This window comes from Montipora foliosa, chromosome 8 (genome assembly GCF_036669935.1).
Source record: "Montipora foliosa isolate CH-2021 chromosome 8, ASM3666993v2, whole genome shotgun sequence".
In the NCBI taxonomy this organism is placed as follows: domain Eukaryota; kingdom Metazoa; phylum Cnidaria; class Anthozoa; order Scleractinia; family Acroporidae; genus Montipora; species Montipora foliosa.
The window spans coordinates 6,272,124-6,297,721 of record NC_090876.1 but is presented as its reverse complement, the minus strand read 5'-3'; the positions used below and the strand labels follow the sequence as shown (position 1 = coordinate 6,297,721).

The window sequence follows — 25,598 nt, the reverse complement described above, 5'->3', positions numbered from 1 at the left end:
TGCTATGTGGCAAATCACTCTACCGTCAACGGCATATATTTTGAACGCGAAACGACTCGCAATAATCGGAAAATCATCGCATTAATGAAAATAAGAAATTATGCCATCCTGCAAAATTGTATTTTCCTTAGTTTTAGTTGAAGTCGTCATTGTTAAAGGTCCCAATTGTATCATTTTTTCTATTATTTTATATTGCTATTACTTGTTTGTGTGTAACAACCTATCAATCTGTAAATTTCTAGTTCTTAACAACTCACCTCGATTAGTTTTCTATTGTGAGTAGTCATTTTGCCTTTTCAATTGCAATCTTACTCATTCCAATGTATTGTACTTTTAATGTGGTACATAAATGAACAAATCAATCACTTTCTTGGTGGCGACTTTTTCAAAGTACACTCCAGAATGGAATACATCCTTACATAGAAAGAGGCGTTCTTTTTGGACATCACACAAAACAAGTTTCAAACGATTTGACCCGTTAAGCATACCTTTAGATGTCTAACTCCACCATTCAAATTAAAACCTTTTCGACCGTGAAGTACTCGGCGATTGTTGAAACACACCAAGTCTCCTGGCACCATTTTTATTGACTTCTGTAGATCAAATGAAGCATTTTTCAATGAGTAACAAAAGCACCAACCAGCAACACCATGTGCAGTGATTGCTTACAAATATCTCATGCCAGATTCTTAGCCAATCACAGGCAAAAGCGACTGAGTAGCGTTTCCTGCGCTTAATACTGGCTTTGCGCTGTGAGTGGTTCATTTGATTCACTGCATCAGTTGTATTTGGCCGAGATAATAAGAACAGAACAGCCGACAACGAGAACACTACAAAACAAGAATATCACAAGCCACTTGTACTAATTTACTTTCAGAATACTTCGCCAACATCGCAAGATGTGAACGACGCGGAATAATCACCAAAGATTTAAGCCTATGTTACACTATGCAACTTTCGTGCAACTTGTCTCGCTATTTTGTTGCGACACAAGTTCCACGCAAAAAATGCCCATTGCAACATACCCTGCCGTAGAAGTATAAACCAGTTCTACCTTGGGCAACGCGTCTTGCACCGCTGCAACAAATTTTTCGATTATCATATGATTGCGTAGTGTAACATCTGTCCTACAACTTGTGTCGCAACGGTTTGCGGCAACGAGTATTGCAATCACTTTGCGACTATTCCAAGCTTTTTAATAAGACAACGGTGTGGCAGTCCCTCAGGAATGAAACCGTTATGAGTGGCGCTTTAAGGGGCTAGGGCACGCAATTTTAGGCAATTTCAGCACTGATCAAATAGTCATAGAATTGACTAAAATATCAAAATAACTGTTCAAAACTATAGAAAACCTCTAACAAAACACAGGGAAGCCAAGAAGGGACATGGATGGACAAAACTGGAGAGGATTGAAATGGATTGAATTTGGGTAAATTTGAAAAACGTCGGCCCACTTTTTTTCAAATTGATATCAGTCTATATCAAAATGTCATTTACACAGCTGGAAAATCATTCTCAGTTGTTATGTGGTCGTGATTTTGCAAATGAAAGACTCTTGCTCTGCCAATTTGACGTTTAGAGCTCATAATTAAACAAAATAGCGTGACTTTAATTTAGGGCAGAAAATGAGAATTCATCTCCAAAATGAAAATTCATCTCCAAGTTCCGACGTCCTCCATAAATCCTCAAACTCCGCTTTTTCACCTTGTTGTTTTGCTGACGCCGGCAAAGAAATGGACAAAAGTGAAAAACGCACGTGCGGAGCGTGCAAAGCTATTGTTTTTGCTCAGAAATTTGCATATTTAACGACACTAAATATGCAAATTTGTGACGTTCTCGTTGCCGTTGTCTTTGCTAAAGCTCCCTAATAACTGGATGGGTACGAACGTTTTTAAAGTGAATGAGGACGAACGTTTTAAAGTGGAAATAGATAATGAATTGTTCATTGTTTTATGCTCACATTGTCGTCATAAGTTGATGATTTCATGTTGTTGTTCTTTAATGGTTTACGTTAAAAAAACAAAAGTGCTAAAATGCGTTCCCCACGTGTTGCACGACGATTTTTCCTTAAAGGAATCCGAAAAAATCCTGGCTATCAAACCAGATGAAAGAGCGTATCAAACCTGAATTGGAGATTCATTCAGCAACTTTGTGAATGTCCTGTAAGCTTTAAAGTACGGCTCAACATCTTCCTGTGGAGATCATCAATGAAACGAACTTTCACGTAACTAAGGACGCTTTCCATTTGACAGAACTGACCGGTCAGACCCGGCATTTGAATGGCCTAACTGTACAACGCTTTCAAATTAACGCACTTCAAGGATGATATGTACTCCTCCAGAAGAATACGAGGGATTATCAACATGCAAGTTTTCCTTCAAATTGTTGCATTTTCTTTGCAAACTGACGGGTATGACCGGCCAGTTCTGACAATAGGAAAGCGCCCTACGACTGCACAGCGCAGGTTCGACTAAATCACAAAAACTACAGCCTCGACTTCTCGTACCCATTTAAACAAAATACCACAATTGAATGCGATGTGGTGGGACTTATTTCGAAACAGGCATCGCAGAATTCTTTCCATGTTTTGTGAACAAAGGCCGACTTAAAACGCGGGAAACATTTTAGCAATATAATGTCACAAGCTTTAATTGTACAAATTTTGATTGTTCATATTAATCACATCTTTATGCAGACGTTTAAAACGAGACTAGAAAACGCTGACACTCGAGCAATCGGACATTTGCATGATGACGCCATTTGACTACAAGTACCAGAATCCTTTAGGTTTTGCTTGTCTCGTGCTAATTAGAGCTACTGTTACTTTTATCCCGCTGGGAATACATATTTTAAATAAGAAAAGCAAAAGAAACTGAATTCTGGTACTTGTAGTCAAGTGACGCTATCGTGAAAGTTGCCTATTAACGACAAAATGTTGCAATTGGCCATTTCCGAGTTTCTCTGTGTCTCCTCTTTAAAGCGAGTCTAAGTGCGAAGTTATGTAATCATAGTAATTAGTTTTATTTTACACATGACTGAATTTGTAAGATAGATTCGCTTTAAGGAGGAGGCAGACTTTTGAATGAATGTAAAGTTAATTAGTATTTTTTGTGATGCTATTTGCCGAAACTTTTCCTTGACGTAACAAGGAAAGTTCACCATTTCAACTTTGGTTTCATTTTGTGCGAGGCACCTGTGTTGTCGTTCAGTTCTACCATATTTTCTTTTAAGAAACTAAAACACTCGCAACTTTTAAGTTTTCTAGTCCACCCATGGTTTGCAACTGACTTTTAGAGACACAGGTAACAGTGGAGAAATGTGAAAATGTTGGACGACGAACATAACAAGCAAGTGGGAGACCTATTGTTCGTTATCCAACATGGCGAAGAATGACGCCGGAGTAAACGTTAACCAAACCACATATTTTTGCCCGAATGCTCCGAATTTACACTTGTCGTAGCTTTTTACCCCAGTTGGCTTTTGCCACTTGTAAAACGCTGGGCCATTTGCGAGAAAGTGTTTATCTGGCACTCGATAAATAAACGCATACCTTTCAGTCACTCGGGCTGGCGGGAAAACTTGAATACAACAGTGAAGTAAAAGTTCAGGTATCGTTCACATCACTTGTTTCAATAACCGTGCGAGGGCTTCCGCCAATTGTTTAGAGTGGTTAGAGTGGGTGGCACATTCGAAAACAGTCAAACAAGAAGAATGTTTCTAAATATCTTGCCGTTACACTCTTCATTGCCGGAGATAATGCGATAGGTGCATGCTTACCTCTGGAACAAAAAGGGGTCCCTCAAAAGCTGGTGACCAATTGACAGCCACAATCTGCTCAAGAAAGATAAGAATAAACTAAGGGTTTCCTTGTGGTAAAAAGGAGGAAACGTTATCTAGCTAATCAACAGCATTTAATGAGCATAAGGCTCTTCACGAGTGTTTGGAGCTTGACTTCATGTTTTTTTCCTGTTCTCTCCAAATCCGAACGTGAAATGATCATTGAATTATTAAAGAGATTTGGCTGGTATAGCGTTCTCGGAAAAATACGAGCCTGAAATTTGCAGTTTGCCAAAATTCAAAGAAACTTGTTTCGATTTGTTGCCAGTTATCTACGGACATCGTGCAACTTCTAAATAGCTAGACAGAGAAAAGTTGGAATAATCAGTAGCTTTTATGACAATGAGCAGTCGACTGGTTGACATTTGCGATTTAAATAAGAATGACTCGACTGTAATTTAGGGGCAGAATACCATTCAATTAAACTGAAATATCACACAACCATTTCCAAATTCAGCACGGGATTTAAAGGAGATTTGTATTGGATTTACCAAGCCTGCATATTAGCTGGCCAGAGCTTCAAATACCCATACAGGTCTTCCGTGAATATCGTCTCTACGGCCTTAAAATCTCTTCTACGGCCACATCACCTCTTTCTCCGTATTAAGAACAATATGTGGTCTCTTGTAGACTAGCTTAACTGGGTAATCCCTAAAATTGTAAAAAAAAAATGCAACAGTTAAAGAATACTTTTTAACAATTTCATTAGGCCAGAACAGATGCACATGACCTTAAAGCGTGTAACTTGCAACTCTTTTCCTTGGAAAAGAGCTGGGCATCTTGGGACACCAATTTTATGCCCAAATATGGATCGAAGCTGCACGCGCGGGAAAATGCACGAGCTACGTTATATCCAAATAAGGAAAATTTTAAACTCACAAAACCCCAGCTCTGAACCAGAGTAAACGCTTCAAAGTCATGAGCTTCTGGCGAGAAATAGTCTAAATATCATGTCTGTTCAACAGTGACACACTCAGATTTCGCCTCGTGTGCCACTTTTTTGTTTTTACCGCATTTTGATGTCATCTGCGATCTATTATTAAGGAACTTAAGCAACGACAACGGCGACGGCAACGAGAACGACACAAATTTGCATATTTAAGTGAGCAAAAACAATAGCTTTGCACGCCCCGCATGTGCGTTTTTCACTTTTGTCCAATTCTTTGCCGTCGTCAACAAAACGACAACGTGAAATCGCCAAATTTGAGGTTTGTTGAAGAACGTCAACACTTGAGGATAAAGTTGCGTCTTCTCCCCTAAATTTAAACGCCGTTCCGACCAGTGTCATTCTTAAGGAATTATCACACCCTTGCAAAGCAAAGCAGTTTGTGACGTCATCTCAGGCATAAGCCCACGCTTTACACTAAGTTACACTAGCTGGCACACTAGCTTAGTCGTGAGACAAACAACCACTGGTTTTCGTTAAATTTTGCGGTGCACTAAGATTGGAATTTTGAAGTGAAAATGGCCGAACATTTTGGCAATAGGTGAATAGATTTACCTCAGCAAAGAAACCTCTAATATTTGAAGTTTAAACATAGTTTCACGCCACTCCGGCTTAAAATGAATGCTACTTTTAAGATTCAAGAACTGACGTTTTAATTGGCACTCCTCCCCAGGGTCTTCTTCAGGGTTTCACCAGTGTTATGCTTACATTTTATGCCGGAGGAGCGTGTTCAAGTAGGCTCCTCTGTTAACGGTTAAGTGAACTGCACATGAACTGTAATCTACCTCATCTGATGTTTTTTTTTTGTTCATGGAATGCTTGTGATTTTGAATACTGTAACAGTAACACTGATAAAACCCCTATCACCTTATACTCCTTATTACCTGCAAACCCAAACGTAAAGGTGGTGTCTACATAAAATAAGTAAACATTTCATCCTCAGAATAATTCAAAGTGTAATCCTCGGCACCTTTCAAAGTGTATTTTTTGAAACGTTGCTGGTATCCGCACAAGATTCTCAAAGTCTTCAGGAAAACGTTTTCTAAGCTCCTCCGCAGCATGAAAGGAATCCAAAAACACACTGTCTCCCCCTTCAACTTGTGTATCAAATCTAAAAAAATTACGTGACAGTTAAGGATAAACATCCGCTAGAGGTGACTCAATTTTAATATTATTACAATTAACGCCCAAGTCGCCAGTGGAGGGTAGGTGCCCAAGAAGCCCGGGGGCTGCAACCGCAGTCACATACCCAAGGCGCTAGAACACCCGACTGGCCTGCCCAACCCGCAACCAAGTCACGAGCCCCCCGCGCCAGGCCCCCCTCAGGCACCCGTCGCACTTGAGCCAGATAGCTCAGTGGAAAGAAAAGAAAAATAAATAAATTTATTAATAAATAAATAAATTAATTAATTAAATAAAATAAAAATACAAAAGGGGGAGGGGGGATAGGGAGGGAACGCCGAGAACCACTAAACTACAAATTCGACTCACAACGCCACGCCAACAGAGCAACAAACACGCTGCAAACACATGGGACAACAACGAATGTACTAACCAGGAATACCGCTGGACAACGTCAGCCCTAGGGCTCCCACAATCTCAAGACTGCTGCAAACGCTACAGAACGCATTAAACGCTAACAAACGCCTGCAAAAACGCTACTGACCAGACTAGCTCCCGGTTGTAAACTAAGTAACTATATCAAACGCTACAGAACGTTCCAAAACACTCAACAAACGCTAACTGACGGCCAAGACACTAACAACCGCCTGCAAAACACTACTGACCAGACTAGCTCCAAGTTGTTAACTATGTTAAATTTCATTTAAGGACGGTGCCTACTATTGTTATTGCGCATACGTTCTGCGCATCTCCAGATAGTCTGATTTCCTATCGCCGATGCTTACTAATACAGGGAAATTTTTGCGCGGTTTAAAACTATACGGAGAAAGTAGATCTTAGTAAGGACTCTTGGTGTCCAAAAAGAAAATTGGGGGTAGCCATGCATTTTTGAGAGATAAGTAAGCCTCTATTTGAGAAAAAAACGCCATACATTGCTTCGTATTTCAAAGCTTTTTATACAAATTATTCATGAATTATCTTTGAAAAATGCGTGGTTACCCCCAATTTTCTTTTTGGATTTCAATTACACCTGTTACGATCTACATTTCCTGCATAACCACACACCGGGGCAAAAATATCTTTAATTAGTAGGCACTGTCCTTAACTATATTAAAATGTGTGATATACAGGGGCCGCAGAGAGAGAGAGAAGGGCTGGGGGAGGTATAGTTCTCCCACTCTTTTCCTACGGTAATGTTTTCTCCTCAACCTTTCCCCCTTCCCACACACTTCTGTGACCCATCCCCCACTTCCAAATGTACCATAAGATTAGTACTTACAACTTGCTATAAATGCTAGATTACCAGGTTCAATGAACGTCGTGATTAAATTCTTTGATACTGACCATTGTTTCAAAAGTTCTCTCATGATTGATCATTCGATTGACCTGTCTTGAATTTGCAAGGTTTAGTACGTTTGTCAATAAATTGGTCTGTAGTGTCTTAGTGTCGTGTTTTGAACTTTGAATCTTTAAAGAAACAGTAACAGGGATTGGCAAGTTGGGCTTGGAATCTGTAGCAAAAGGGTTGCCATCCTCAGCGATATTGGATGAAAATGGAAAGCAGATAATGGAAAAGACAAAGGGAAACTAACTGTTAGAAAATATGCAAATGGGGGGGGGGGGGGGGCGGGGGATGTGACTGCTGTGCATTAATGACTCCTTTCCTGCAATCAACCTCTGCATTTTAGTTAAGTCATGAGTGATCTGAGGGACTGCAAGCTGTTGTATGCAAGGAAGTTGGAATGCATGAGAGGTTCCTTGATTAGCTATCAAAGATCTCCTCCTTGGTTCCAAATCATTTGCTACCACTGAAATGGAGACTGAGCTTATTCACAGTCTAAAAGAAATTCTGAAACAAACTCATTCCAAAAGCGTAATTTAAAATAATCTGATAACAGGGTTTGTACACTTTTTGAGACCAAAATTTCAAGGACTTTTCAAGGACCAAATTCTGAAATTTCAAGGACCTCTTTTTTAATTACGTTGAAGAATTTACTCACTAAAATAGTCTCACAGTACAATTCTTGCTCATTTTCCATAACATACATGCCTGAAAATAATGCAAAGGCACTGGTAACCATTCTTGATCCCACAGCTCGTCACATTTGTATGACACGACTTGAGTGGCTGATCATTTTTACTGACGTTTTCAAAGATTAAAATTATGGGTGAGAAAAAATTCAAGATTTTTCAAGGACCAAGAATGAAGAGCAGAGATTTTCAAGGACTTTTAAGGCCTTGAAAATGTACTCTCAAAATTCAAGGGTTTTCAAGACACGTAGGAACCCTGTGATAAGCTCTCCAAGATCAACGGGTTCAAGAAATTCGAATTCCCCTTCCTGATCTACAATCTGATTCTTCAGGGGACAATTTTCGAATCCCTGCCTCAATTTTACCAACTGACGACATACCTCAAACAATGAAGTAACTGCAGTCCTGGTGGTGACTCATAGTACATCAGGTCCATATGTAAACCAAGCTCCACATCAGAATATGCAATGTTGATAGGATCAGGAGTGCTATATACGTCAAACGACTAAAGAAAAACAACAACAAAGATTTACAGAGTTGAAAATACTGAATATTTCAGCCACATACATGCCTCCTTCTGAATCCTAAATTCAAGGCTTTTTCTTCAGCCAAAGAAGTCTCAGGAAACTGCAACTTGAAAGACCACAAATCACAGGATATGACTTACTATCCCATATATGGTTTCCTGTACAGGACCTATTCTTCTTGCGACCTAGTAAATAGAAAGAAACAAAAAACAATGATGTTGTTTGAGATTAAGCAAACCATCTAGCACACGGAACTGATAATTGAAATAAACCTGAACAACAACTCCCTGAAATTTAGGCATGATTCATAAACAGAGGTTTTTGCTACTCCTTATGTAGTTGACATGAAAGTTAAAATCCTCAAAAAAAGACACAAGAAGCATCAAAGTCCTGTGGAGAGAGGCGTTCGAACCGTTCTTTTTGAGGGTTAAAATACCGCTCCATAGTTTCAACATGTATGTGAAGTATTTGGGAAACTCCACATTGACCTTACCTGCAGCACATTAGCTTCATTAACAACTGGGACATTTTTTACTAATGATATGCCATCCTCACTCATCTGTAAAAGCATTCTGTTGCAACACAAAAGGGAATTTAAGACAAAATGTGGACCCAGTCACTTATTCAAAAAAGTGAATAATTAAGGTTGTACACATCATGTCCTTTTCTAAAAACTGACTCTTGGTTTGGAGTGAGTTTTCTGACCTACATAGCTAAGAAGCATAATATACCGGTATTTAATTGAAAAATTCTTGTTCTCAAGATGGCAGTGAAAAGCATCAAATTGGCTACAACCAATGTCATGTCCAACAAGCAACAATGGAATGTAATTTCTATAATAAATTAAAATTTGTTTTACTACACTCTGAAACATATTAATTTTACATGACAAAACCACTGAAACTTGTTTCAATTCCACGAAATGACTGATGTAATCCAATTCCATAGAAGGTCATAAAAATTAAATATATGATATATGAGCTGAAATTGAAAGTTATTTTGCAATTCCAGACGCACAAGCAGATTTCTGTTTGAAGTGTTATAATACTGCAGCCATTATTTTGTTCACTCTCACCCAGCTCGAATTAAGCTAGTGTACTGCCAGCAAGCTCAAAGACTCTTTGTAAGTACATGTGATCACTTATAGTTTTCTTTCTTTGATCAGGCAATCAGTGTATGTCAGGTCACCTTATTGATTACCGATGGGCACCAGTGGGTATTTAAATTGCCATGGAACTTGATAAATACAAAGTACAGCAGATATTTTCTATTTTTAATAATGCACTCAAAACTACTTACAGTCCAATTGCAACTGGTCTGCCATACCTTGGTAAAGATATGTGGCATCTGTGACATTATGTAACTTGATGTGATCAAAATCTGTGGGGCTTTGCTCTACATAGTTAACATGTATCACTATGATTTTAAATTATCTTAATTTTGAGACTTCATACTTTGACATAACTTACTTCCACAATCCTTCTCTTGAATTCATAATATCACTGTACTGAACTTCTGGCAGGTTGTGCTTTTTTTAATTAGATAGAGACAGCAATGTGAAAATCAACTATTTGTTGACAGCAAAACTGTGAGACACTGATCTCTTCAATATAACAGGCACAAGGATAATTTGGACATTACAATATTGAGCAAGTTGTTTCCTGCAGAAACACCATGGCAGGAAATGAAAGTGTGCTTTCTTGCTCTATTTGATGAACTGCATCTCGGAATTTACTGTGAGTTAGGAGACCTTTCTTCCACTTTCACTCAATTGAAGCATGAAAATGCAAGACATATTATGCAAAGTAAAGCACTCACAGTCACTGTAAGACGTAGGAAACTAAGTAGATAACATTTACATGAAATAAGATGAAAAAATTTGACATGATTGAGTCTTGACCATACATACAATCATCCCCTGTCCTGATCAGGGACTTTCTAAATCAAATCAAAGCAGATGAATACGTCAAGTCCAAAATAATGCTGTTTTTGCTTTTTTTAATGAAAGGGGAAAACGTCTTGAAGCAGTTTTTTCACCAGGCAAAAAACTCAACCTACAGCGGTACAAGACACCAAGACCTGGAATTGAACCTGGGACACAATACTCGAGGACAAGTTTTCATACCACTGCACTAAGCTTGAAGGGATGAAACTTGCTATAATGGCTCAGATTTTCCACTGGCATACGTACATTTCCTAAGTGTGGCTTTGTTAGTCTTTTTTTGTTTTGTAATGTTCTTGCAGCTTCTGAGTAACAGTTCTCTCTAAGCCATTTTAACTGAATCCTTCCATGGTGGTCTCCTTCAAATTCTAGAGCCAACTGAGGATTCTCCTTGGCTTCTAAATAACAAATTAAAATGGTTGTAAGCTATTACCCCTAGGGCTCCTATGAGACTGGTTCTCTACTATTTGTAGACAACAATCATTTCTAATAAAAATAAAGGAATGGTAGAAGCAGGCCTTCTGATAGGGTGCGATTAAAAAATGCAAATTACGCGATTTTTTCAGGGCAGATTGTGCGATTAGAAAGGCAAATTATGCGATAAATAATGTAAATTATGCGATTTTTTTCTCAGCAATTTTAAGCTTGTTTTATAAGGTTTCAGGTTAAGAAAAACACTTTTTTTGCTGCCCTTAAGACATTTTGAACACACAGGAACAGTAATTATGTATCTCGATCGACATTAGTTGGGATAAATAAAAAAAATGAGGTCTTCTGCACTACCGGTGCATCACGTTAAAAGTTGAAAGGACACAGCTAACATGCCAAATGAATGATCAAGGTGCTCGTCAACCACGAACTTCCGAAGATGGTCAATCACAATAGGGCCATACCCCCATTTATACAAGAGAAAATAAGCCGCGGCTTACAGAAGACTCGAATGTTCGCCCCGTATAAATGGTACAAAATCAACGTTCATGTCTTTTTCAAGCCGCGGCTTATATTGACCTGGGAATATATATTCGTATAAATAGTTCCTTTTGCGTATTTTGTACACCGTGGCCAGAGCCAGCCGCGGCTTTATAATTTTCTCTCGTATAAAAGGCCCTAATATTGCACGACGAGAAAAACATCAGTCCATCGTCCACGTGGAGCGTACGTGGCCTGTGAGGTACTTTCTTGCTCGATCGTGAGCTGTCAGATTGGGCAGAAGGTGGGAACTTCCTTCTTCGTCGAAGAAAAAGCAAGCGTTTTCACAACAAACTTATCCATGAGTAAGTTTTTATCAGTTTTCAACGAAAGAAACTACATTTTGCCGAAAAACTTACAACTTCGCTTATTTTTCACAAATCTCCTCTATTAGAGAAGGCAACTGTGTCATTTCAGTGGTGTGTATATAAGGGTGTGTTTGTGTTGCACCAATAGAAGGAGGCTCGTACCAGGTCCCCGACATGAAAAATAAAGCCTTGCACTTCGAATTTTTACAAATTCGAAGGTGACGAAGGTTTTTTAGCCTTTTTCCAAGATAAATCATCTTAAAAATGGCGTATTTATGCAGGAATTTCTAAGAAACGTGTTGAGTTATGTTTCATTTTATGAATTTTGTGCGTCTTTTTGTGAATTATGCGATTTTTCGTGAATTGTGCGATCGGATGCGATTTGAGGTCGATTGTGCGAAATCGCACCATCGCGTAATATCAGAAGGCCTGTAGAAGTAACCCTTGCACCTAACTCCCTTCCACCATTCGTCTTTAACCTGCACCTACATGTAAATATGTACATTTATCTCAATGAGTACTTATACAGGGGCAGTCATTACTAAACCACGAAACAGCAAAACACCGAAACACCGAAATGAAACACTAAAAGACTATGTATGACCCCATCATACAGTGAATATTCACCAACAAAGGTTGGATTTGAGATTAGGATTCAGATTCCTAATCTCATTCCGAAGTTAAAGTTGGTATAGTACAGAGACCGAGGTCTTGTTTCTGTAAATAACATGACAGCCTTATGCAAAACTCTCATATTGGATATCTGAAGTCGCGAGCTTTCAAATCTGTAGTTAATTCAGTAAATTCATTATTGGTATTATTAAATGCTTATTTCCTTAATACGTATCATCTTACCAGTACTAGACAGAGTTATCAAAGGCTATTTTAAGACTACAATAAACTCACCAAAAACAGAGATATCTAATATTTTTATAGCATCTGGAAGAGATGCCAGGTCAAAAGTTCTCTGGCCACTATGTCCTTGCTTACAATTTTCACACTGACAAGAAAACCGCAACCAGCTACTATGAAACCTGAAAGGAACCAAGTTTAAAATGAACAAGATGCACACAACTCCCTATTAACATTATAGTTTTACACAAAATTTTCGAAAATTGGGGAAAACAGAACATGTAAAATTGCAAACCAGAAAAAACTGTCTAGTAATCCCTAATTCAAGTAAAGCTATGATCTTCGCAGTTAGGAACGCAATTTTTACAATTGCGTAGAGAAGCCTGAAAAATTCACGACTTCAACGGGGTTTTGAACCCGTGACCTCGCGAAGTCCTGAATTTTTCAGGCTTCTCTACGCAATTGTAAAAATTGCGTTCATAACTGCGAAGATCATAGCTTTACTTGATTTCATATCCGCAGTTCAAAATTATATGCTTCATTTCATGTACCATTTCATCATTGATTCATTCCTCACCGGACCATTAGAACCCACAAATGACCAGCTCCCAACGTCAGTGGCTTCATAGCTCAGTTGGTTAGAGCGTTGTACCGGAATCGCAAGGTCACAGGTTCAAACCCCGTTGAAGTCCTGAATTTTTCAGGCTTCTCTATGCAATTGCAAAAATTGCGTTCATAACTGCAAAGATCATAGCTTTACTTGATTTCATATCCGCAGTTCATATATGATTCATTTCATATACCATTTCATCATTAATCCTTAATTCGTTTAACTAGGGTTAACGGGGCTACTGTTTTGATGATAAACTTCTTAAATCCTATAGCTATTACAAAACTGACTGAAAAGAATAATTATTATTATTATACCTATTCTCAACAAATCTGGAATTGCTGCAAATTTCTAGATAAAATTTGATATCATTGTTCTGTGCGAAACTGGTTCAAATTTTGAGGTCCCCTCAAAAGCTGTTCTCTTTACCAGCTCTTTCAGTCTTGAGAGTAAGACTTCCGGATTTTACTCAGTCTAATGCCTGTTGTTAATCAGGGCCTCTTCAGGGATGATTTATGGGTTAAAGCTAAATAATTATTGGATATGTCAGTTTAAAAATCTTGCCAAGTGTGGTTAACTCTATGAACGGCAAGTAGGACCAGCTCTTTTACTTAACTTAAAATTACAGACAAGTGTTTGCTGAAGTTGATAAAGTAGTTCATACATTTTCATTTCCCTTTCTCTGTTACATTGAGTGCAAGACAATGTACAAATAAACAAGCTATAGATGCGTTGCGTGAAAATGATTCTACTCTAGTCTGTGTTTACCAACTGGTGGCTGTCCTAATTCATAAACTTCCCTAAGTACTCTGTTGGTGGAGCTTTGCTCTGTGGAGATACCCTGCCTTGTGGCAAAAGTTTATAAATAATAAATAAATAAATAAATATTTATGTGTATAAAAAATTTGTTCCCTTTAATTAGTTAAGCTATTATGCAGATATTATAATGCTGCTAAATAACTCCAACATTTGACAAAAGCAACCACCTAATATTTTTCATTAACCTTTAACTCCCCAGCCGGCTTGAACCGGCCATACTCCGTCTAACGCCAGACGATTTTACTCGTCAATGGGGAACCCCTGGGAGTCAATGGGTATTTAGGTCAAGTTAAAAAATTAATGTTTATGCATACAGTAAGTTACATACTTTGATCTGTGGCCATCTTTCCATTCTATCTCTATGCTGGTACCAAGCACATGGGCCTTAATTTCAGTTACACTGTATGCTGACTGCAATAAACAATATTTAAATTAAACTATATTACATACTGCACTAAAATCACATGTGGGCTAATGGCTCTCTCCATTCCTTCCTTTTTGATTTTACTCTGTCTAATGCCAGCAAATTTTACTCAAAAATGGTATGTAGCCGCTCTAGGGGTAACTTGGCCTTAAAGTGCTACTATGACAAAAAAATCAATCTTCTTTTTCTTTGGATTTGAAAACTATGTCAACTAAACACTAAGCGACCCAAATTTGAAGCCTTGATTTAAAAAAGACACCTGTTTATGACCGTCCACCATTAGTGAGTCCCCAGTGACTCAACGAAAGAATTTTCAAGCGAAGACTGGTTTTACTGATCAAGTTCTCTGGGATCATTCAATAACAGTTTCATTGAAACAATAAAGACCATTCTCGAGTCTTCTAGAACTGCCACCATTTCTCAATTAGATGTTCTTAAACTGTGAGACATAAAAACCCCACACATCAATGTTCCAGGAATTCCAAAACTCAGAGCAATTGATTAACATTCTGATAATTATTATTTACTTGAATCTCGCTAACTTCATCAGTGAATTTAGCTGATCAGTCAAGATCATGTGACTTAGTTGTCCTGTAGTTCCACAGGGTAAAACTAATCAGTTCACTTTAAGAGATTCAAATTAATTATTTATAATACATATCTTAAAGCTATTTGCTCTGAGTTTTGGAAAAGCTATAACATTGACCCACTCACACCTAGAGCTCTCCTAATCAGCACGTGAAATCATCTGGCGTTAGACAGAGTAAAACCTATAAATGTCACTCTCAGGTGGGTAAAGTCTCCCTCCTGGGAGTCAATGGGTTTATTGCTGTACCAGTGCAGGAAAATAATATTTTCACCAACCCCAACAATGTAATGTTCACGAAAAGAAGGGCTGTAGTTCCCAGACTGATGGTCTGTTCTTTGTGGTGCATTATGATAAGCATGTTAAATAAGAATTGCCAGCCACATGAACCTTTACCAAGATTCAACAGTCAGATAATCCCTGACAGAGTGACCTCACCCACCTCCATTCTCTTTCTCAGGCTGAAAGCCTTGTACATACATGTTCTTGGAAGTAAGCCACTTCGTCCAAACAACAGGTTTTTTCCTTGTTTGACATGAGAGATCATCATTACAAACTACAATACTGTAATTATTATTGATCAAAAAAGCATCCTCTCTTGCAAAAGCATTCCTCTTTGATTAGGCTACCTGTTAAAATAAGAAATATTTAAAAAAATGAGATGCTCTTGAAATAAAGGCTTCCTTCTTTGCTGAAACACCTTCTCTTTATTGCTTTCAAAGCTAAGAGTTTTAAAATAGGCAAGTTTTCTACTTCCCCTCGGGGAAAAATATGCTTCCTGTGCTATACCAGGGGCTGCAGAGAGGGAGGGGCTGGGGGGGGGGGGGGAAGGGGTAGTTAACCACTTTTTCCTAAACCCCTCACCCCTCCCCTCACACTTCCGTGGTCCACATAAAAATGTAGCCCCCACCCCCACTTTCAAATGCATTCCGTGGCCCCTGTAGACCCAGAAATCACAAGACCAGGGGATGCCGACTGGGGCAGTGCTTTGGGAATGACGACAACTATTCTCCTCAATTGGTTGGTGTGGATTTTATTTGGGCAGGTACAAAACACAGGTCTCTCTGTTTTACCACTACATAAACAACCTAAACATTCTAAACATTCATTAAGTCAGTATGTTTTCAATGCGGTTACGCCTTCTGTTTACACGACACCGACCGAGAACATTGGCCAAACCAGGTCAATTTAAAACGATGAGGTTTCATCTATTGTGTAAACAGCAAAACCGCATCGATTTGAATGCGGTTACTATTTTGGCACGAGATTTTGCGCTGTTCGATTCAAAATGGTGAATTTAGCACACAGCGGAGCGATTGCTTATACGATCACGACTTTGATTTTCTGGCGAAAACGATTCCATGTAAACACTTCCAAACCGCATCGATTTTGACGCGGTTTCGAAGTAAACCACAGGCTCCCCAAGCTGAAAATACGTGGTGTATGCGACAGTTTGTGTATATAGAGAATTGTATGGGAAAATCACCGATCGTAAAAAAATTGTGTAAATAACTATCTCATTTGAAATAAAGTTTTCCTACCTCAAACATGTGACGAACTTGTCTCTTTTGCTGAGTTTAGAGCCATTCTGACGCCGTTTAGTGAAGTTATCCAGAAGGCCGTTACTAAAATAATAGGAAGGCTGACCACTCCATCCATCGCTGGCCAGACCTCACTCCACAAATCGTTTTCTCCTCAACAGGAAAAGTCCCGAATCGCAATAAAAACAACAGTTCCATAAAGCCCAATAAATTTCACTCCAAATACGTGTGTTTCGGCGGCCGAAGGACTCGTGACGAACGAAAACTTTGCCTTAAAATTCACCTCTTAGGCTTTCCTCAGAGGCTTGAGACCGGGCTGGCGACAACGGAAACTCGCAAGATGGTTTCAGTCTCAACTCTGATTGGTCCATTTGAATTTGACTGCGCGCTGGCAACACAACCGTTGTTGACTACCCTGTCACAAGTCAATAACGGTCGTGTTGCCAGCGCGCGGTCAAATTCAAATGGACCAATCAGAGTTGAGGCTGAAACCATCTTGCGAGTTTCCGTTGTCGCCAGCCCGGTCTCAAGCCTCTGAGGAAAGCCTAAGAGGTGAATTTTAAGGCAAAGTTTTCGTTCGTCACGAGTCTTTCGGCCGCCGAAACACACGTATTTGGAGTGAAATTTATTGGGCTTTATGGAACTGTTGTTTTTATTGCGATTCGGGACTTTTCCTGTTGAGGAGAAAACGATTTGTAACGGCCTTCTGGATAACTTCACTAAACGGCGTCAGAATGGCTCTAAACTCGGAAAAAGAGACAAGTTCGTCACACATTTAAGGTAGGAAAACGTTATTTCAAATGAGATGGTTATTTACACAATTTTTTTACGATCGGTGATTTTCCATACAATACACAAATTGTCGCATACACCAACGTATTTTCAGTTTGGGGAGCCTGTGAGTAAACTTAATGAAACCATGTTCGTGCAAACACTGCCCAAAGCTAACCTTGGGCCTAAAATCTTGTTTAGGTCTAATTTGGCCAAAGGTTAGCTTTAATGATTGTTAAGGTTTGTTTCTGTATTTGAAAATCAGAGACCTGTGACCGAGGCCCGTGACCTGAGACTTGTGTTTTGTACGTGCCGATTTTAAATGGAATGTTCCTTCCCCCTCACTCTGCCATCAGGAGCGGAATTGCATCAAATACATTTGTCCTTTAAAAGAAATAACGCCTGAATCGAAAACGGTATTTCGAAGACCCTGAAAAGATCAAATTCTGCTTCATTGCAAGCAAGTTTAAAATGTCTTCCCAATAAATTCAGATCCAGTCATGCTTATTTTGCGGGATTTCGCGAGTCGCGCTTATGAATTCAGCGCTCTAAACTAAATTTAAAAAAAAACTCTTTGGCACACTACGCAATTTCGGAGTTCTTGAACATAACTGAAGCCTTAACGACTGAACAGAAAACAGGAGCTTTACTTCTACTTACCTGAACCCAGAAGTACAGTTACTGCGTGCGTAAACAGTTAAACATAAAAGAAACTGCTCAGGTACCCCAGTGATTCATGTGTAGGTGAAGAGTGTATTTGAGAGTGCAGCCGCCCGTAGCCTGCGAATCGCAGACGCATTTCCGGTCGTCGCTTCTCTCCCTCGACCGGAAATGCGTCTGCTGTTCGCAGGCTCAGCCGCCCGTGGATGGATTTCATTACTAAGAAACATTCGTGATACGCCTACTCATTCAATTATTTTCGAAATCTCGATGTAAATTTGCATATTTGTAGTGTCCGTCATTCTTAATATCTCGTTTTGTGATGTGATCCTGTATATATATTTTTTGTACTTATCTTAATATCTACACATTTTTATCTGTTTACAATCATGATTACTATTTTTACTGATCACCGGTTTATACCAGCAAATCTTTTGATTTTGCTGATCGGTCTTTTCAGTCTAAATAAAGATAGTAGTAGTAGTAGTAGTAGTAGTAGTAGTAGTAGTAGTAGTAGTAGTAGTAGTAGTAGTAGTAGTAGTAGTAGTAGTAGTAGTAGTAGTAGTAGTAGTAGTAGTAGTAGCAGTAGCAGTAGTAGTAGACAGATAATCCTAAAACATCGGTTCTCTGCGGCCTTTTTCGTGAGGCGGACCTCACTCTTCAGGAGTTTATTAGACTGATATCACTGCATTTACATAGGTATTTAGTAACTTATTGACTTCCACGCTGTAGTGCTTTTTCTTTGTGTCTGCATGACGATACTAATTCGTTCCTTTTTTTCAGTGTACAGCGATGCGGTTCGCAGATTATAATTTATTTCTCGGTCAGGCAAAGTCTTTCACAAGCATGCAATACTTGTAGATGTTTTCTTCGTGAAGCAATATATAAAACACAAATGAAGACAAGACACGTTTATAAAGAACACCTATGCTAAATACCCTGCCTCGATTGCTTTGCATGCCATTAAATAAGGACAACATCAGTGATGGTAGATATATGAAAGTCATATATTCGAACCACGGATATGCAACAACTTTCCAAGCAAAAGTTCGTTGCAGTGTTAATGCAAAAGATATTTCGCTTTGAAAGCGGATAAGGATAGCTTCTATCGTATTCTGACTCGTTCTTTAGAGAACGGTGCGTTATCCATCAAAGGTAGCAGAGAACCTTGTTCCTTGGTATTTAACAGTTACCAATTTTAGTGTTTCAAATGATGGCGTCAGTGCACGCTTTCCAGTGCACTCGTTGATCTGAAAATGGCGAAAACGTAGCACGCATGGCTGACGCATGCCGCAAACGGCAAAAAGTGGCGAAAACGTGGTACGCATGGCTGACGCATAACGCAAACGGTCTTGCTTTCAACGGTAATTTTGCCGGTGTTGCACAAATCGCGCTCCACACTGTTACAAAAGCGACGGCACTACAGAAAAATGAGAGATGTCACAAGAACAAATTAAAGGTGCGTATACGATGGCCAAGCTTTGTCTCCAGCAGTTTTTCAGTTAGTCAGTGACTACAGGACTTCTCTTTCATTTGGTAAGTAAGTTGAGGATTAGCAGCCTTTCTTCATGTCTTATACTCGCCTTTTTATTAAATAATATGTACCACCATAGATGCTCCTTTAAAACGAGGGCTAAATATTGTTTAGAAAACATTGTTGCATTGAAATTATGTCCGGCTAAAATAATTCCTTGCTCGGGCACACATGGGGCAGTTGTCGCGGGCGTGGAAACAAAAAAGCAGAAATGTTTCTGAAGATTTTCCGAATCGTTTTGCTTCCTTGTGAAATTACTCTTTGTTTGCCCGTTCTAAGGAAACAATCTTTCCGCAAATGAATGTTACAGAGAATGAATGAATGAATGAATGAATGAATGAATGTTGCAGAGACCATATAAAAAGATGTAAGGTAATCTTACTTAGCTCGATTTTGACTACAAAGAAGTTCCCGAGGAGAACCTTGAATCGGTGAAAACGGAAAAAACACCAGTATCTGCATTTGTGGACCCCAGCCCCTCCCCACCCGCCTGCCCCGACGAAAAAGGCCAGGCCAAGATGTGCGATGCAACGGTCTGAAATAAAACCATTTTGCGTTCATTCGCGTTCTTGAAAAACTTGCAAGTTAGTGGATTACTGTTAGCTCGCTCGATTGTTTGTTGCCTTAAAATCGTCAGAAAAATAAAACTGTCTTAGGACGCCGCTTCCATTAGACAGAACTGAGCAGACAGACCGGGCCTTCAAATTAACAAACTTCGAGGGTGATATATACTCCTCCAGAAGAATGCGAGGGATTATCACGCAAGTGTTCCTTCAAATTGTTGCATTTCCTTTGCAAGCTGTTACTGACGGGTCTGGACAGCCAGTTTTGACAAAAGGGAAATCGCCCTTAGTCATGGCAGGTTGCGCGGTGAAGGATATGACTTCGGAGATACTATGTAACAATCTTGTAGCCTACGAGAAAGCTCTCCATTAAGGCGGCCAAATACGAGACACAAAAAACACTGAACTTGGCGCATCAACATTGTTTTGTTGCAAGTTTGGGTCGATGTTTCCCGTTTATCACCTTGCATGATCATCTTGTCGCGCAACTAAAACATTTGTTGGGGGTTGAAGATAGTTGTTGCGAAAAGTAGAGCGTGGGTCTACTCTGAGCAACAAATTTTGGCGATTGGTTAGCGATATATCCAAACTGCATTTTTATTTTGTTCAGTTGTATTTCAAAAAGTTTGTGTATCGCCTTGCCGATTAAAGTAGTCTGTGCCCTGGGCTATTATGTACTCAATAGTGAAAGGAAATAGCCTACACTTCTGTAAGCCTACAATTCTTGGGGGAAACCCTTTTTTCCAGTTATTATGCCGACATATATCTGGAACAGACAGTCGTAGAAACAGTACAACTTTCTTTAATTTACCAACACGTATGTACCAACTACATCTACATTTATCTTTATTATCCTTAAAACCTCACGTATCACAAGGATGTAAATAAATAATAATTATTATGAATGATAAATATACAAAAACCAATAATAATATTGCAATAGTCATTTAGTCCAGCATTCAACCCTTGCCGAGGCAGCCACATATACATCAGTAATAATAATAGTAAGATCTAATTCGAAAACATATTTATAATATATACTCAGCTAATTAGTTAACGCAGTCCACTAATTCTTGGGTGATCTAATGCTAATATTCTAAATTAATCGGAAGAAGGGGCTTGAACAATCTCCTCCGGGAGAGAATTCCCGTCTTTCACTGTTCTTGAAAAGAAACTGTTAATATGGAGAAGCTAGGAAAAGGAAAGGAACTTTATTCAAGTGTCTAGTCAGTGTTTTCTGTAAACTGAAATCAACAAATTAACGCAAATCAAGTCAAATGTTAATTTTGGGGGAGAGGGGAGAAGCGGTGCCCTCCCCGGCACCAGCTACGCAGGCTATCGCCACTGCGCGATCCCTCGGCACCCAAAGGACCAGTTGACATAGATATGTCCAGGTTTGACCCTAATTAGATGCATGCGGATTTCAATAAGCGTCACGAAGTGTCCCCTTGCTCTTCTAGCCAACTTCAACATCACTTCTGTCTCAGAATACAGACAATTTATGTCTCAAAGTGTCCCCCAAATGCTGCTCTTTAAGTGAAGATTAACTGCTGCATTTACCCAAAGCTAAAAATAACGCTAACCTTTACCCTTACCTTATTGTTGAAAATAGGTAGCAAATGCTTAGACTTAAAGGGACACTTTGTGTTGGATGTCAAAATTGGGCGTGCATCTAATTAGGGTCAAACCTGGACAAAAGTGTAGACATCTGAATAAATGACTTAGTATGTTGGTTCTTTGTGGTCCTGATTGGTCGTTGTAGATCATTCGGCAGTGGAATGGCCTATCTGATCGGAACTGCTTTATAAAAGACATTCAGCCGGTTGGCGGTTCTTCTGGTTTCTAGGCTATACCATCCAAGTTGTTTCATAAGACCAGTCACACTTTTGTTCAGTATCTATCATAACATTTGTGAGCACAGCCAGCAGCTCTGTGTTTCAAGGCTTCAATTTACATGATGTTGGTCTTAGAAGGCTGCAGAGGCATACTCGAACTGTGGTCGAACGAGTGATGTGTATACCATAGATTTAACACCTAAGGAACGCTTCACGGTTGCGTCTGAAAAAAAATAGTTGGTTTATCATATCAATATGTTTGTTCCAACTCAGGTTATTTGACTGATAACTGCACACCTAGGTACGGGTGACCAGACATTGGTTTCAGCATTGTTCCAGAGATATATATTATAACTGATGAGGCCCAAAAGACCGAAACAGCTGTCCATGCTGCTATTGACCTGGTGAAATGGTTGTGCGCATGCGTGATGTGTTGGCCACACCGGGTTGGTGTTAGCGTGTGTCACCTTGCTTTTTCTTGTTATTATAATTGTATTCTGTCAAGGAATGAAGTCTGGCAATCCGTAGAATGTAACACTTATATGGATTAAGGACATTTGCCAGACGTTTGTACATTTCACTAAATGGTCCAAATCCGCGTAGACCATATATTCATAAATGGTAGCCAATAAATTATTCTTTTGTCTTTGTGCTAATCATCTTCACTAGCCTCACTTTGGAGCAAAAGTTCTTTGGAATTTTGTCCGTGCTAACGAGGCTAGTGACGATGATTAGCATGACTCGAACAAAAGACTAATTTCTTGGCCACCATTTATGAATACGGTCTATCCTGTAGTACCGTCGAAACAGTCATGTTTGGTAAATTAAAGAAAGTTGTAGTGTTTCTACCACTGTCTGGAATAATTGTTTTATTAAATTCTCAACCTTTTGTTTTGCTAAAAAAAAAGTGATGTGACTTCCGAGCGCCCAAAATCTTATGCTGAGCGACATTTGCCTCATTCATTTCCATATCAGGTATAATGGCTGGTAAACGAGATCCAGTGAACCAATGAGAAAGCTTAATTGCACAATCCGAGGTTGAGGTTGAAAATTTAATAAAGTGAAATAAAATTGTCACAAATGAATGAGTCCGAAGATTGAGGAGGAATTATCTGGCTGGTTTATTTGTCTATAACACGTGCGACCTTTCATCTGACCAGGGGCCCGTTTCTCAAAAGTCCCGAAAACTTTTCGGCCCGAAAAGCCATTTGTGAAACTGTCAACCGCTTGTTCTGGAAACGGCCGATCTTTTAACTTGATTCAAGGTTTGTGACACCCGAAAACGGCCCCTAAAGTTTCGGGACTTTTGAGAAACGGGCCCCTGGTTCGCAGCACTATCCACTGGATAACTCAATTGGTTTTGCTAGTGTTTGTCCACTGAATAGCGATTTCAAATGATTTATCCGGTGAATAGCGTTATCCACCTTTGAACAACCGAGGCCAGTGCTTTAAGCCCGCCCTTTCAGTTCTCTCTTGCCTAGGAGTTGGCAGTATTTTGCTCCTTTCTCGTTTAATTTATAGCCTTTTGGTTTCCCATTGTGTTGTGCATTTTTTCTGAAAGACTTACAGGAAATTGTATCAACGAGGAAAACAAACCAAAGTGCAAGAAACGAAAACGGTCCAAGAGAAGTCGCAAACACAGTCTTGTAAGTTAAGAATTTAATAAAACCGTGACCATACTTTCGAGCAGAAGCTGACTACAGCTTGTATCAATTCATTATTTCTTTAATTATGATAATTTTTTTGCAACATTAGAACCGGCTAAACTGGGAAGCACGAGCCCGCTCTGATGTTAAACTGATGTGGCAGATTTCGGTAAGAACGTTATCTTTAGCCGACAAAGCTTTCCCTGGCTTCTCTTTTCAAAGTTCCTCATCCAAAGCTAAACATACTTTCAAAGTTCTTGATCCATGCTGCTTGCTTGATAGGTGGTAACGAACTTCGTGCTTCGTTATAAGGCATGTGTAAAACGAAAAGATTGGTAAAGCTTGGTAAATTGTAAAGTACACATAGCTTTCAAGCTAGATCAAGTCAAAGGCACTCCATTTGAATAGCCTGAAAGGAACAATTCAAACTTAAAGGCAATTTGCAGTTTGCAATACAAAGCGTGATAGAGTTGAAATACTAGCCGTCGGAAAGATTGAACCAAAGTGATGCTCGCACTTGTCAACGGGATTCGAACTCATGACCTCGGCGATGCCCGGTGCAATGCTCTACCAACACAGTCAACAGAGCAGTTTGAAGCCACACGTTTGGGACAGTTGGAAGTAGGTCAATTTTCTTGGTTCTTTAAAGTGCTACCATGATCAAAAAATTGCTTCCTTTTTTTCTTCATGCAAATTTTGAAAGCGTGATTGCTTAACACCTGACTGGCAAGATTTTGAGCTTAGATTTTTATTCAAAGGTTGTTTGCTTTGAGTTAAGTTTTGGATTTCACGGTCCTCTAATACCCACAGTCCAAACTGACCGATTCGACCTCAAAGGGTTGGCTCTAGGGAAAAGTGACGTCATTTACTCACTCGCTGGAAGCCCGAAAATCAGCTGCGTAAACATGCATTGCATTCTAAAACTATTGAGTCTTTAACGTCATTTTTTCCTCGATCCTCGATTCAGCTCTATCAAGATTTTAAAGTTAGTAATGGCGGACCATTAAACAGGAAAATGCCAGTTAAAATAAATAAGGGTCTTTTTGAAATAAAGGCTTCAAACTTGGGTCACTTACTGTTTAGTTAACATAGTTTTGAAATCCAAAGAAAAATAAAAAATTGATTTTTTCATATTTGTGGCACTTCAAGGAGAACACATGAGCGCAACAAATTGACCCCCTCCCACCGGCGGTGTGGCTTCATAGCTCCGTTGGCGAAGCATTGCACCGGCATTGTTTGGAGGTCAGGGGTTCGAATCACGTTGAAGTTGTCTGAATCTTTCATTGGTTTGTGTCTATATGAGACAATTGCTTAAGCCTAGTTCCCACTAGCGACATAACGATCATAATCATAATCATAAGCACCGTGAACATAACGCTGTTATGTCGCTTATGTCCCCGGGGGGGGGGGGGGGACTCCCATATGAAACAGATGGGGATGCTCGTCGTCTCGCTTAGGGGTGTAAATTTTGGATTTTGGTCTCGCTTAGGGTGTTCCGGGCAAAGCGCCAATATTTTATGCCACCAAGGTCTCGTTTAGGGTTCGGCGAAGTAACACAGAATTACGCGAAGAGAAACAGAAGTCAAGTTTCCTTTTAAATTTTCTTTTTAGATAAAAGCATTCGCTGATTATGCCTTTTTATTATTAAAACTCATTGCGTGTCGTATTTTTGTGTTTTTAAACGGTCTCTTTTAGGGGTCAAAATTTGCTTAAGCCACGCCTAGATTGGTCTCCTTTAGGGGTTAAATTCAAAATTTCCGACGAGCATCCCCGTCTGTTTCATATGGGTGTCCCCCCCCCCCCCCCCCCGGGCTTATGTCTTAGTGGGAACGTCCAGAAACATAATCATAGGCGCCCTTATGATCAACATAATCATAATCATAAGAAAATGATCGACCATTTTCTTATGATTATGATTATGGCTTTGACTATGTCTATGTCGCTTTTCTTTGCAGTGGGAACGCGAAAATCATATCAACATAATGACGCAACGGGGTCATTGTGTTTTGGCCAATTAAAGTCTAGGACCAGTACTTTCGGGTCGGTTCATTTTCAAGATGGCGGCCAGCTTCGAG

The 25,598-nt window shown here is 39.4% G+C and overlaps 1 protein-coding gene across 3 annotated transcripts in view; it reads right to left on the bottom strand.

The window, feature by feature from the left end:
• Positions 1-18,076, bottom strand: part of LOC138013224 (gamma-butyrobetaine dioxygenase-like) — a 21,951-nt gene extending 3,875 nt beyond the window's left edge. Inside the window, exons 1-14 of one of the 3 annotated variants that reach the window (XM_068860243.1) lie at positions 17,946-18,076; positions 15,416-15,602; positions 14,292-14,374; positions 12,589-12,716; positions 10,655-10,803; positions 9,933-9,991; positions 8,957-9,035; positions 8,604-8,648; positions 8,317-8,441; positions 5,754-5,894; positions 4,428-4,488; positions 3,778-3,831; positions 2,124-2,192; positions 489-593 (exon numbers count right to left, since the gene is read on the bottom strand). In XM_068860243.1, the coding sequence (XP_068716344.1) occupies positions 489-593; positions 2,124-2,192; positions 3,778-3,831; positions 4,428-4,488; positions 5,754-5,894; positions 8,317-8,441; positions 8,604-8,648; positions 8,957-9,035; positions 9,933-9,991; positions 10,655-10,803; positions 12,589-12,716; positions 14,292-14,374; positions 15,416-15,523 (1,206 nt within the window). In that variant the 5' untranslated portion in view covers positions 15,524-15,602; positions 17,946-18,076. Of the gene's footprint in view, positions 1-488; positions 594-2,123; positions 2,193-3,777; positions 3,832-4,427; positions 4,489-5,753; positions 5,895-8,316; positions 8,442-8,603; positions 8,649-8,956; positions 9,036-9,932; positions 9,992-10,654; positions 10,804-12,588; positions 12,717-14,291; positions 14,375-15,415; positions 15,603-16,514; positions 16,582-17,941 lie in introns of those variants that run through there. The other 2 variants (XM_068860245.1, XM_068860244.1) reach the window with 2 other exon arrangements.
• Positions 18,077-25,598: the final 7,522 nt, after the last annotated feature.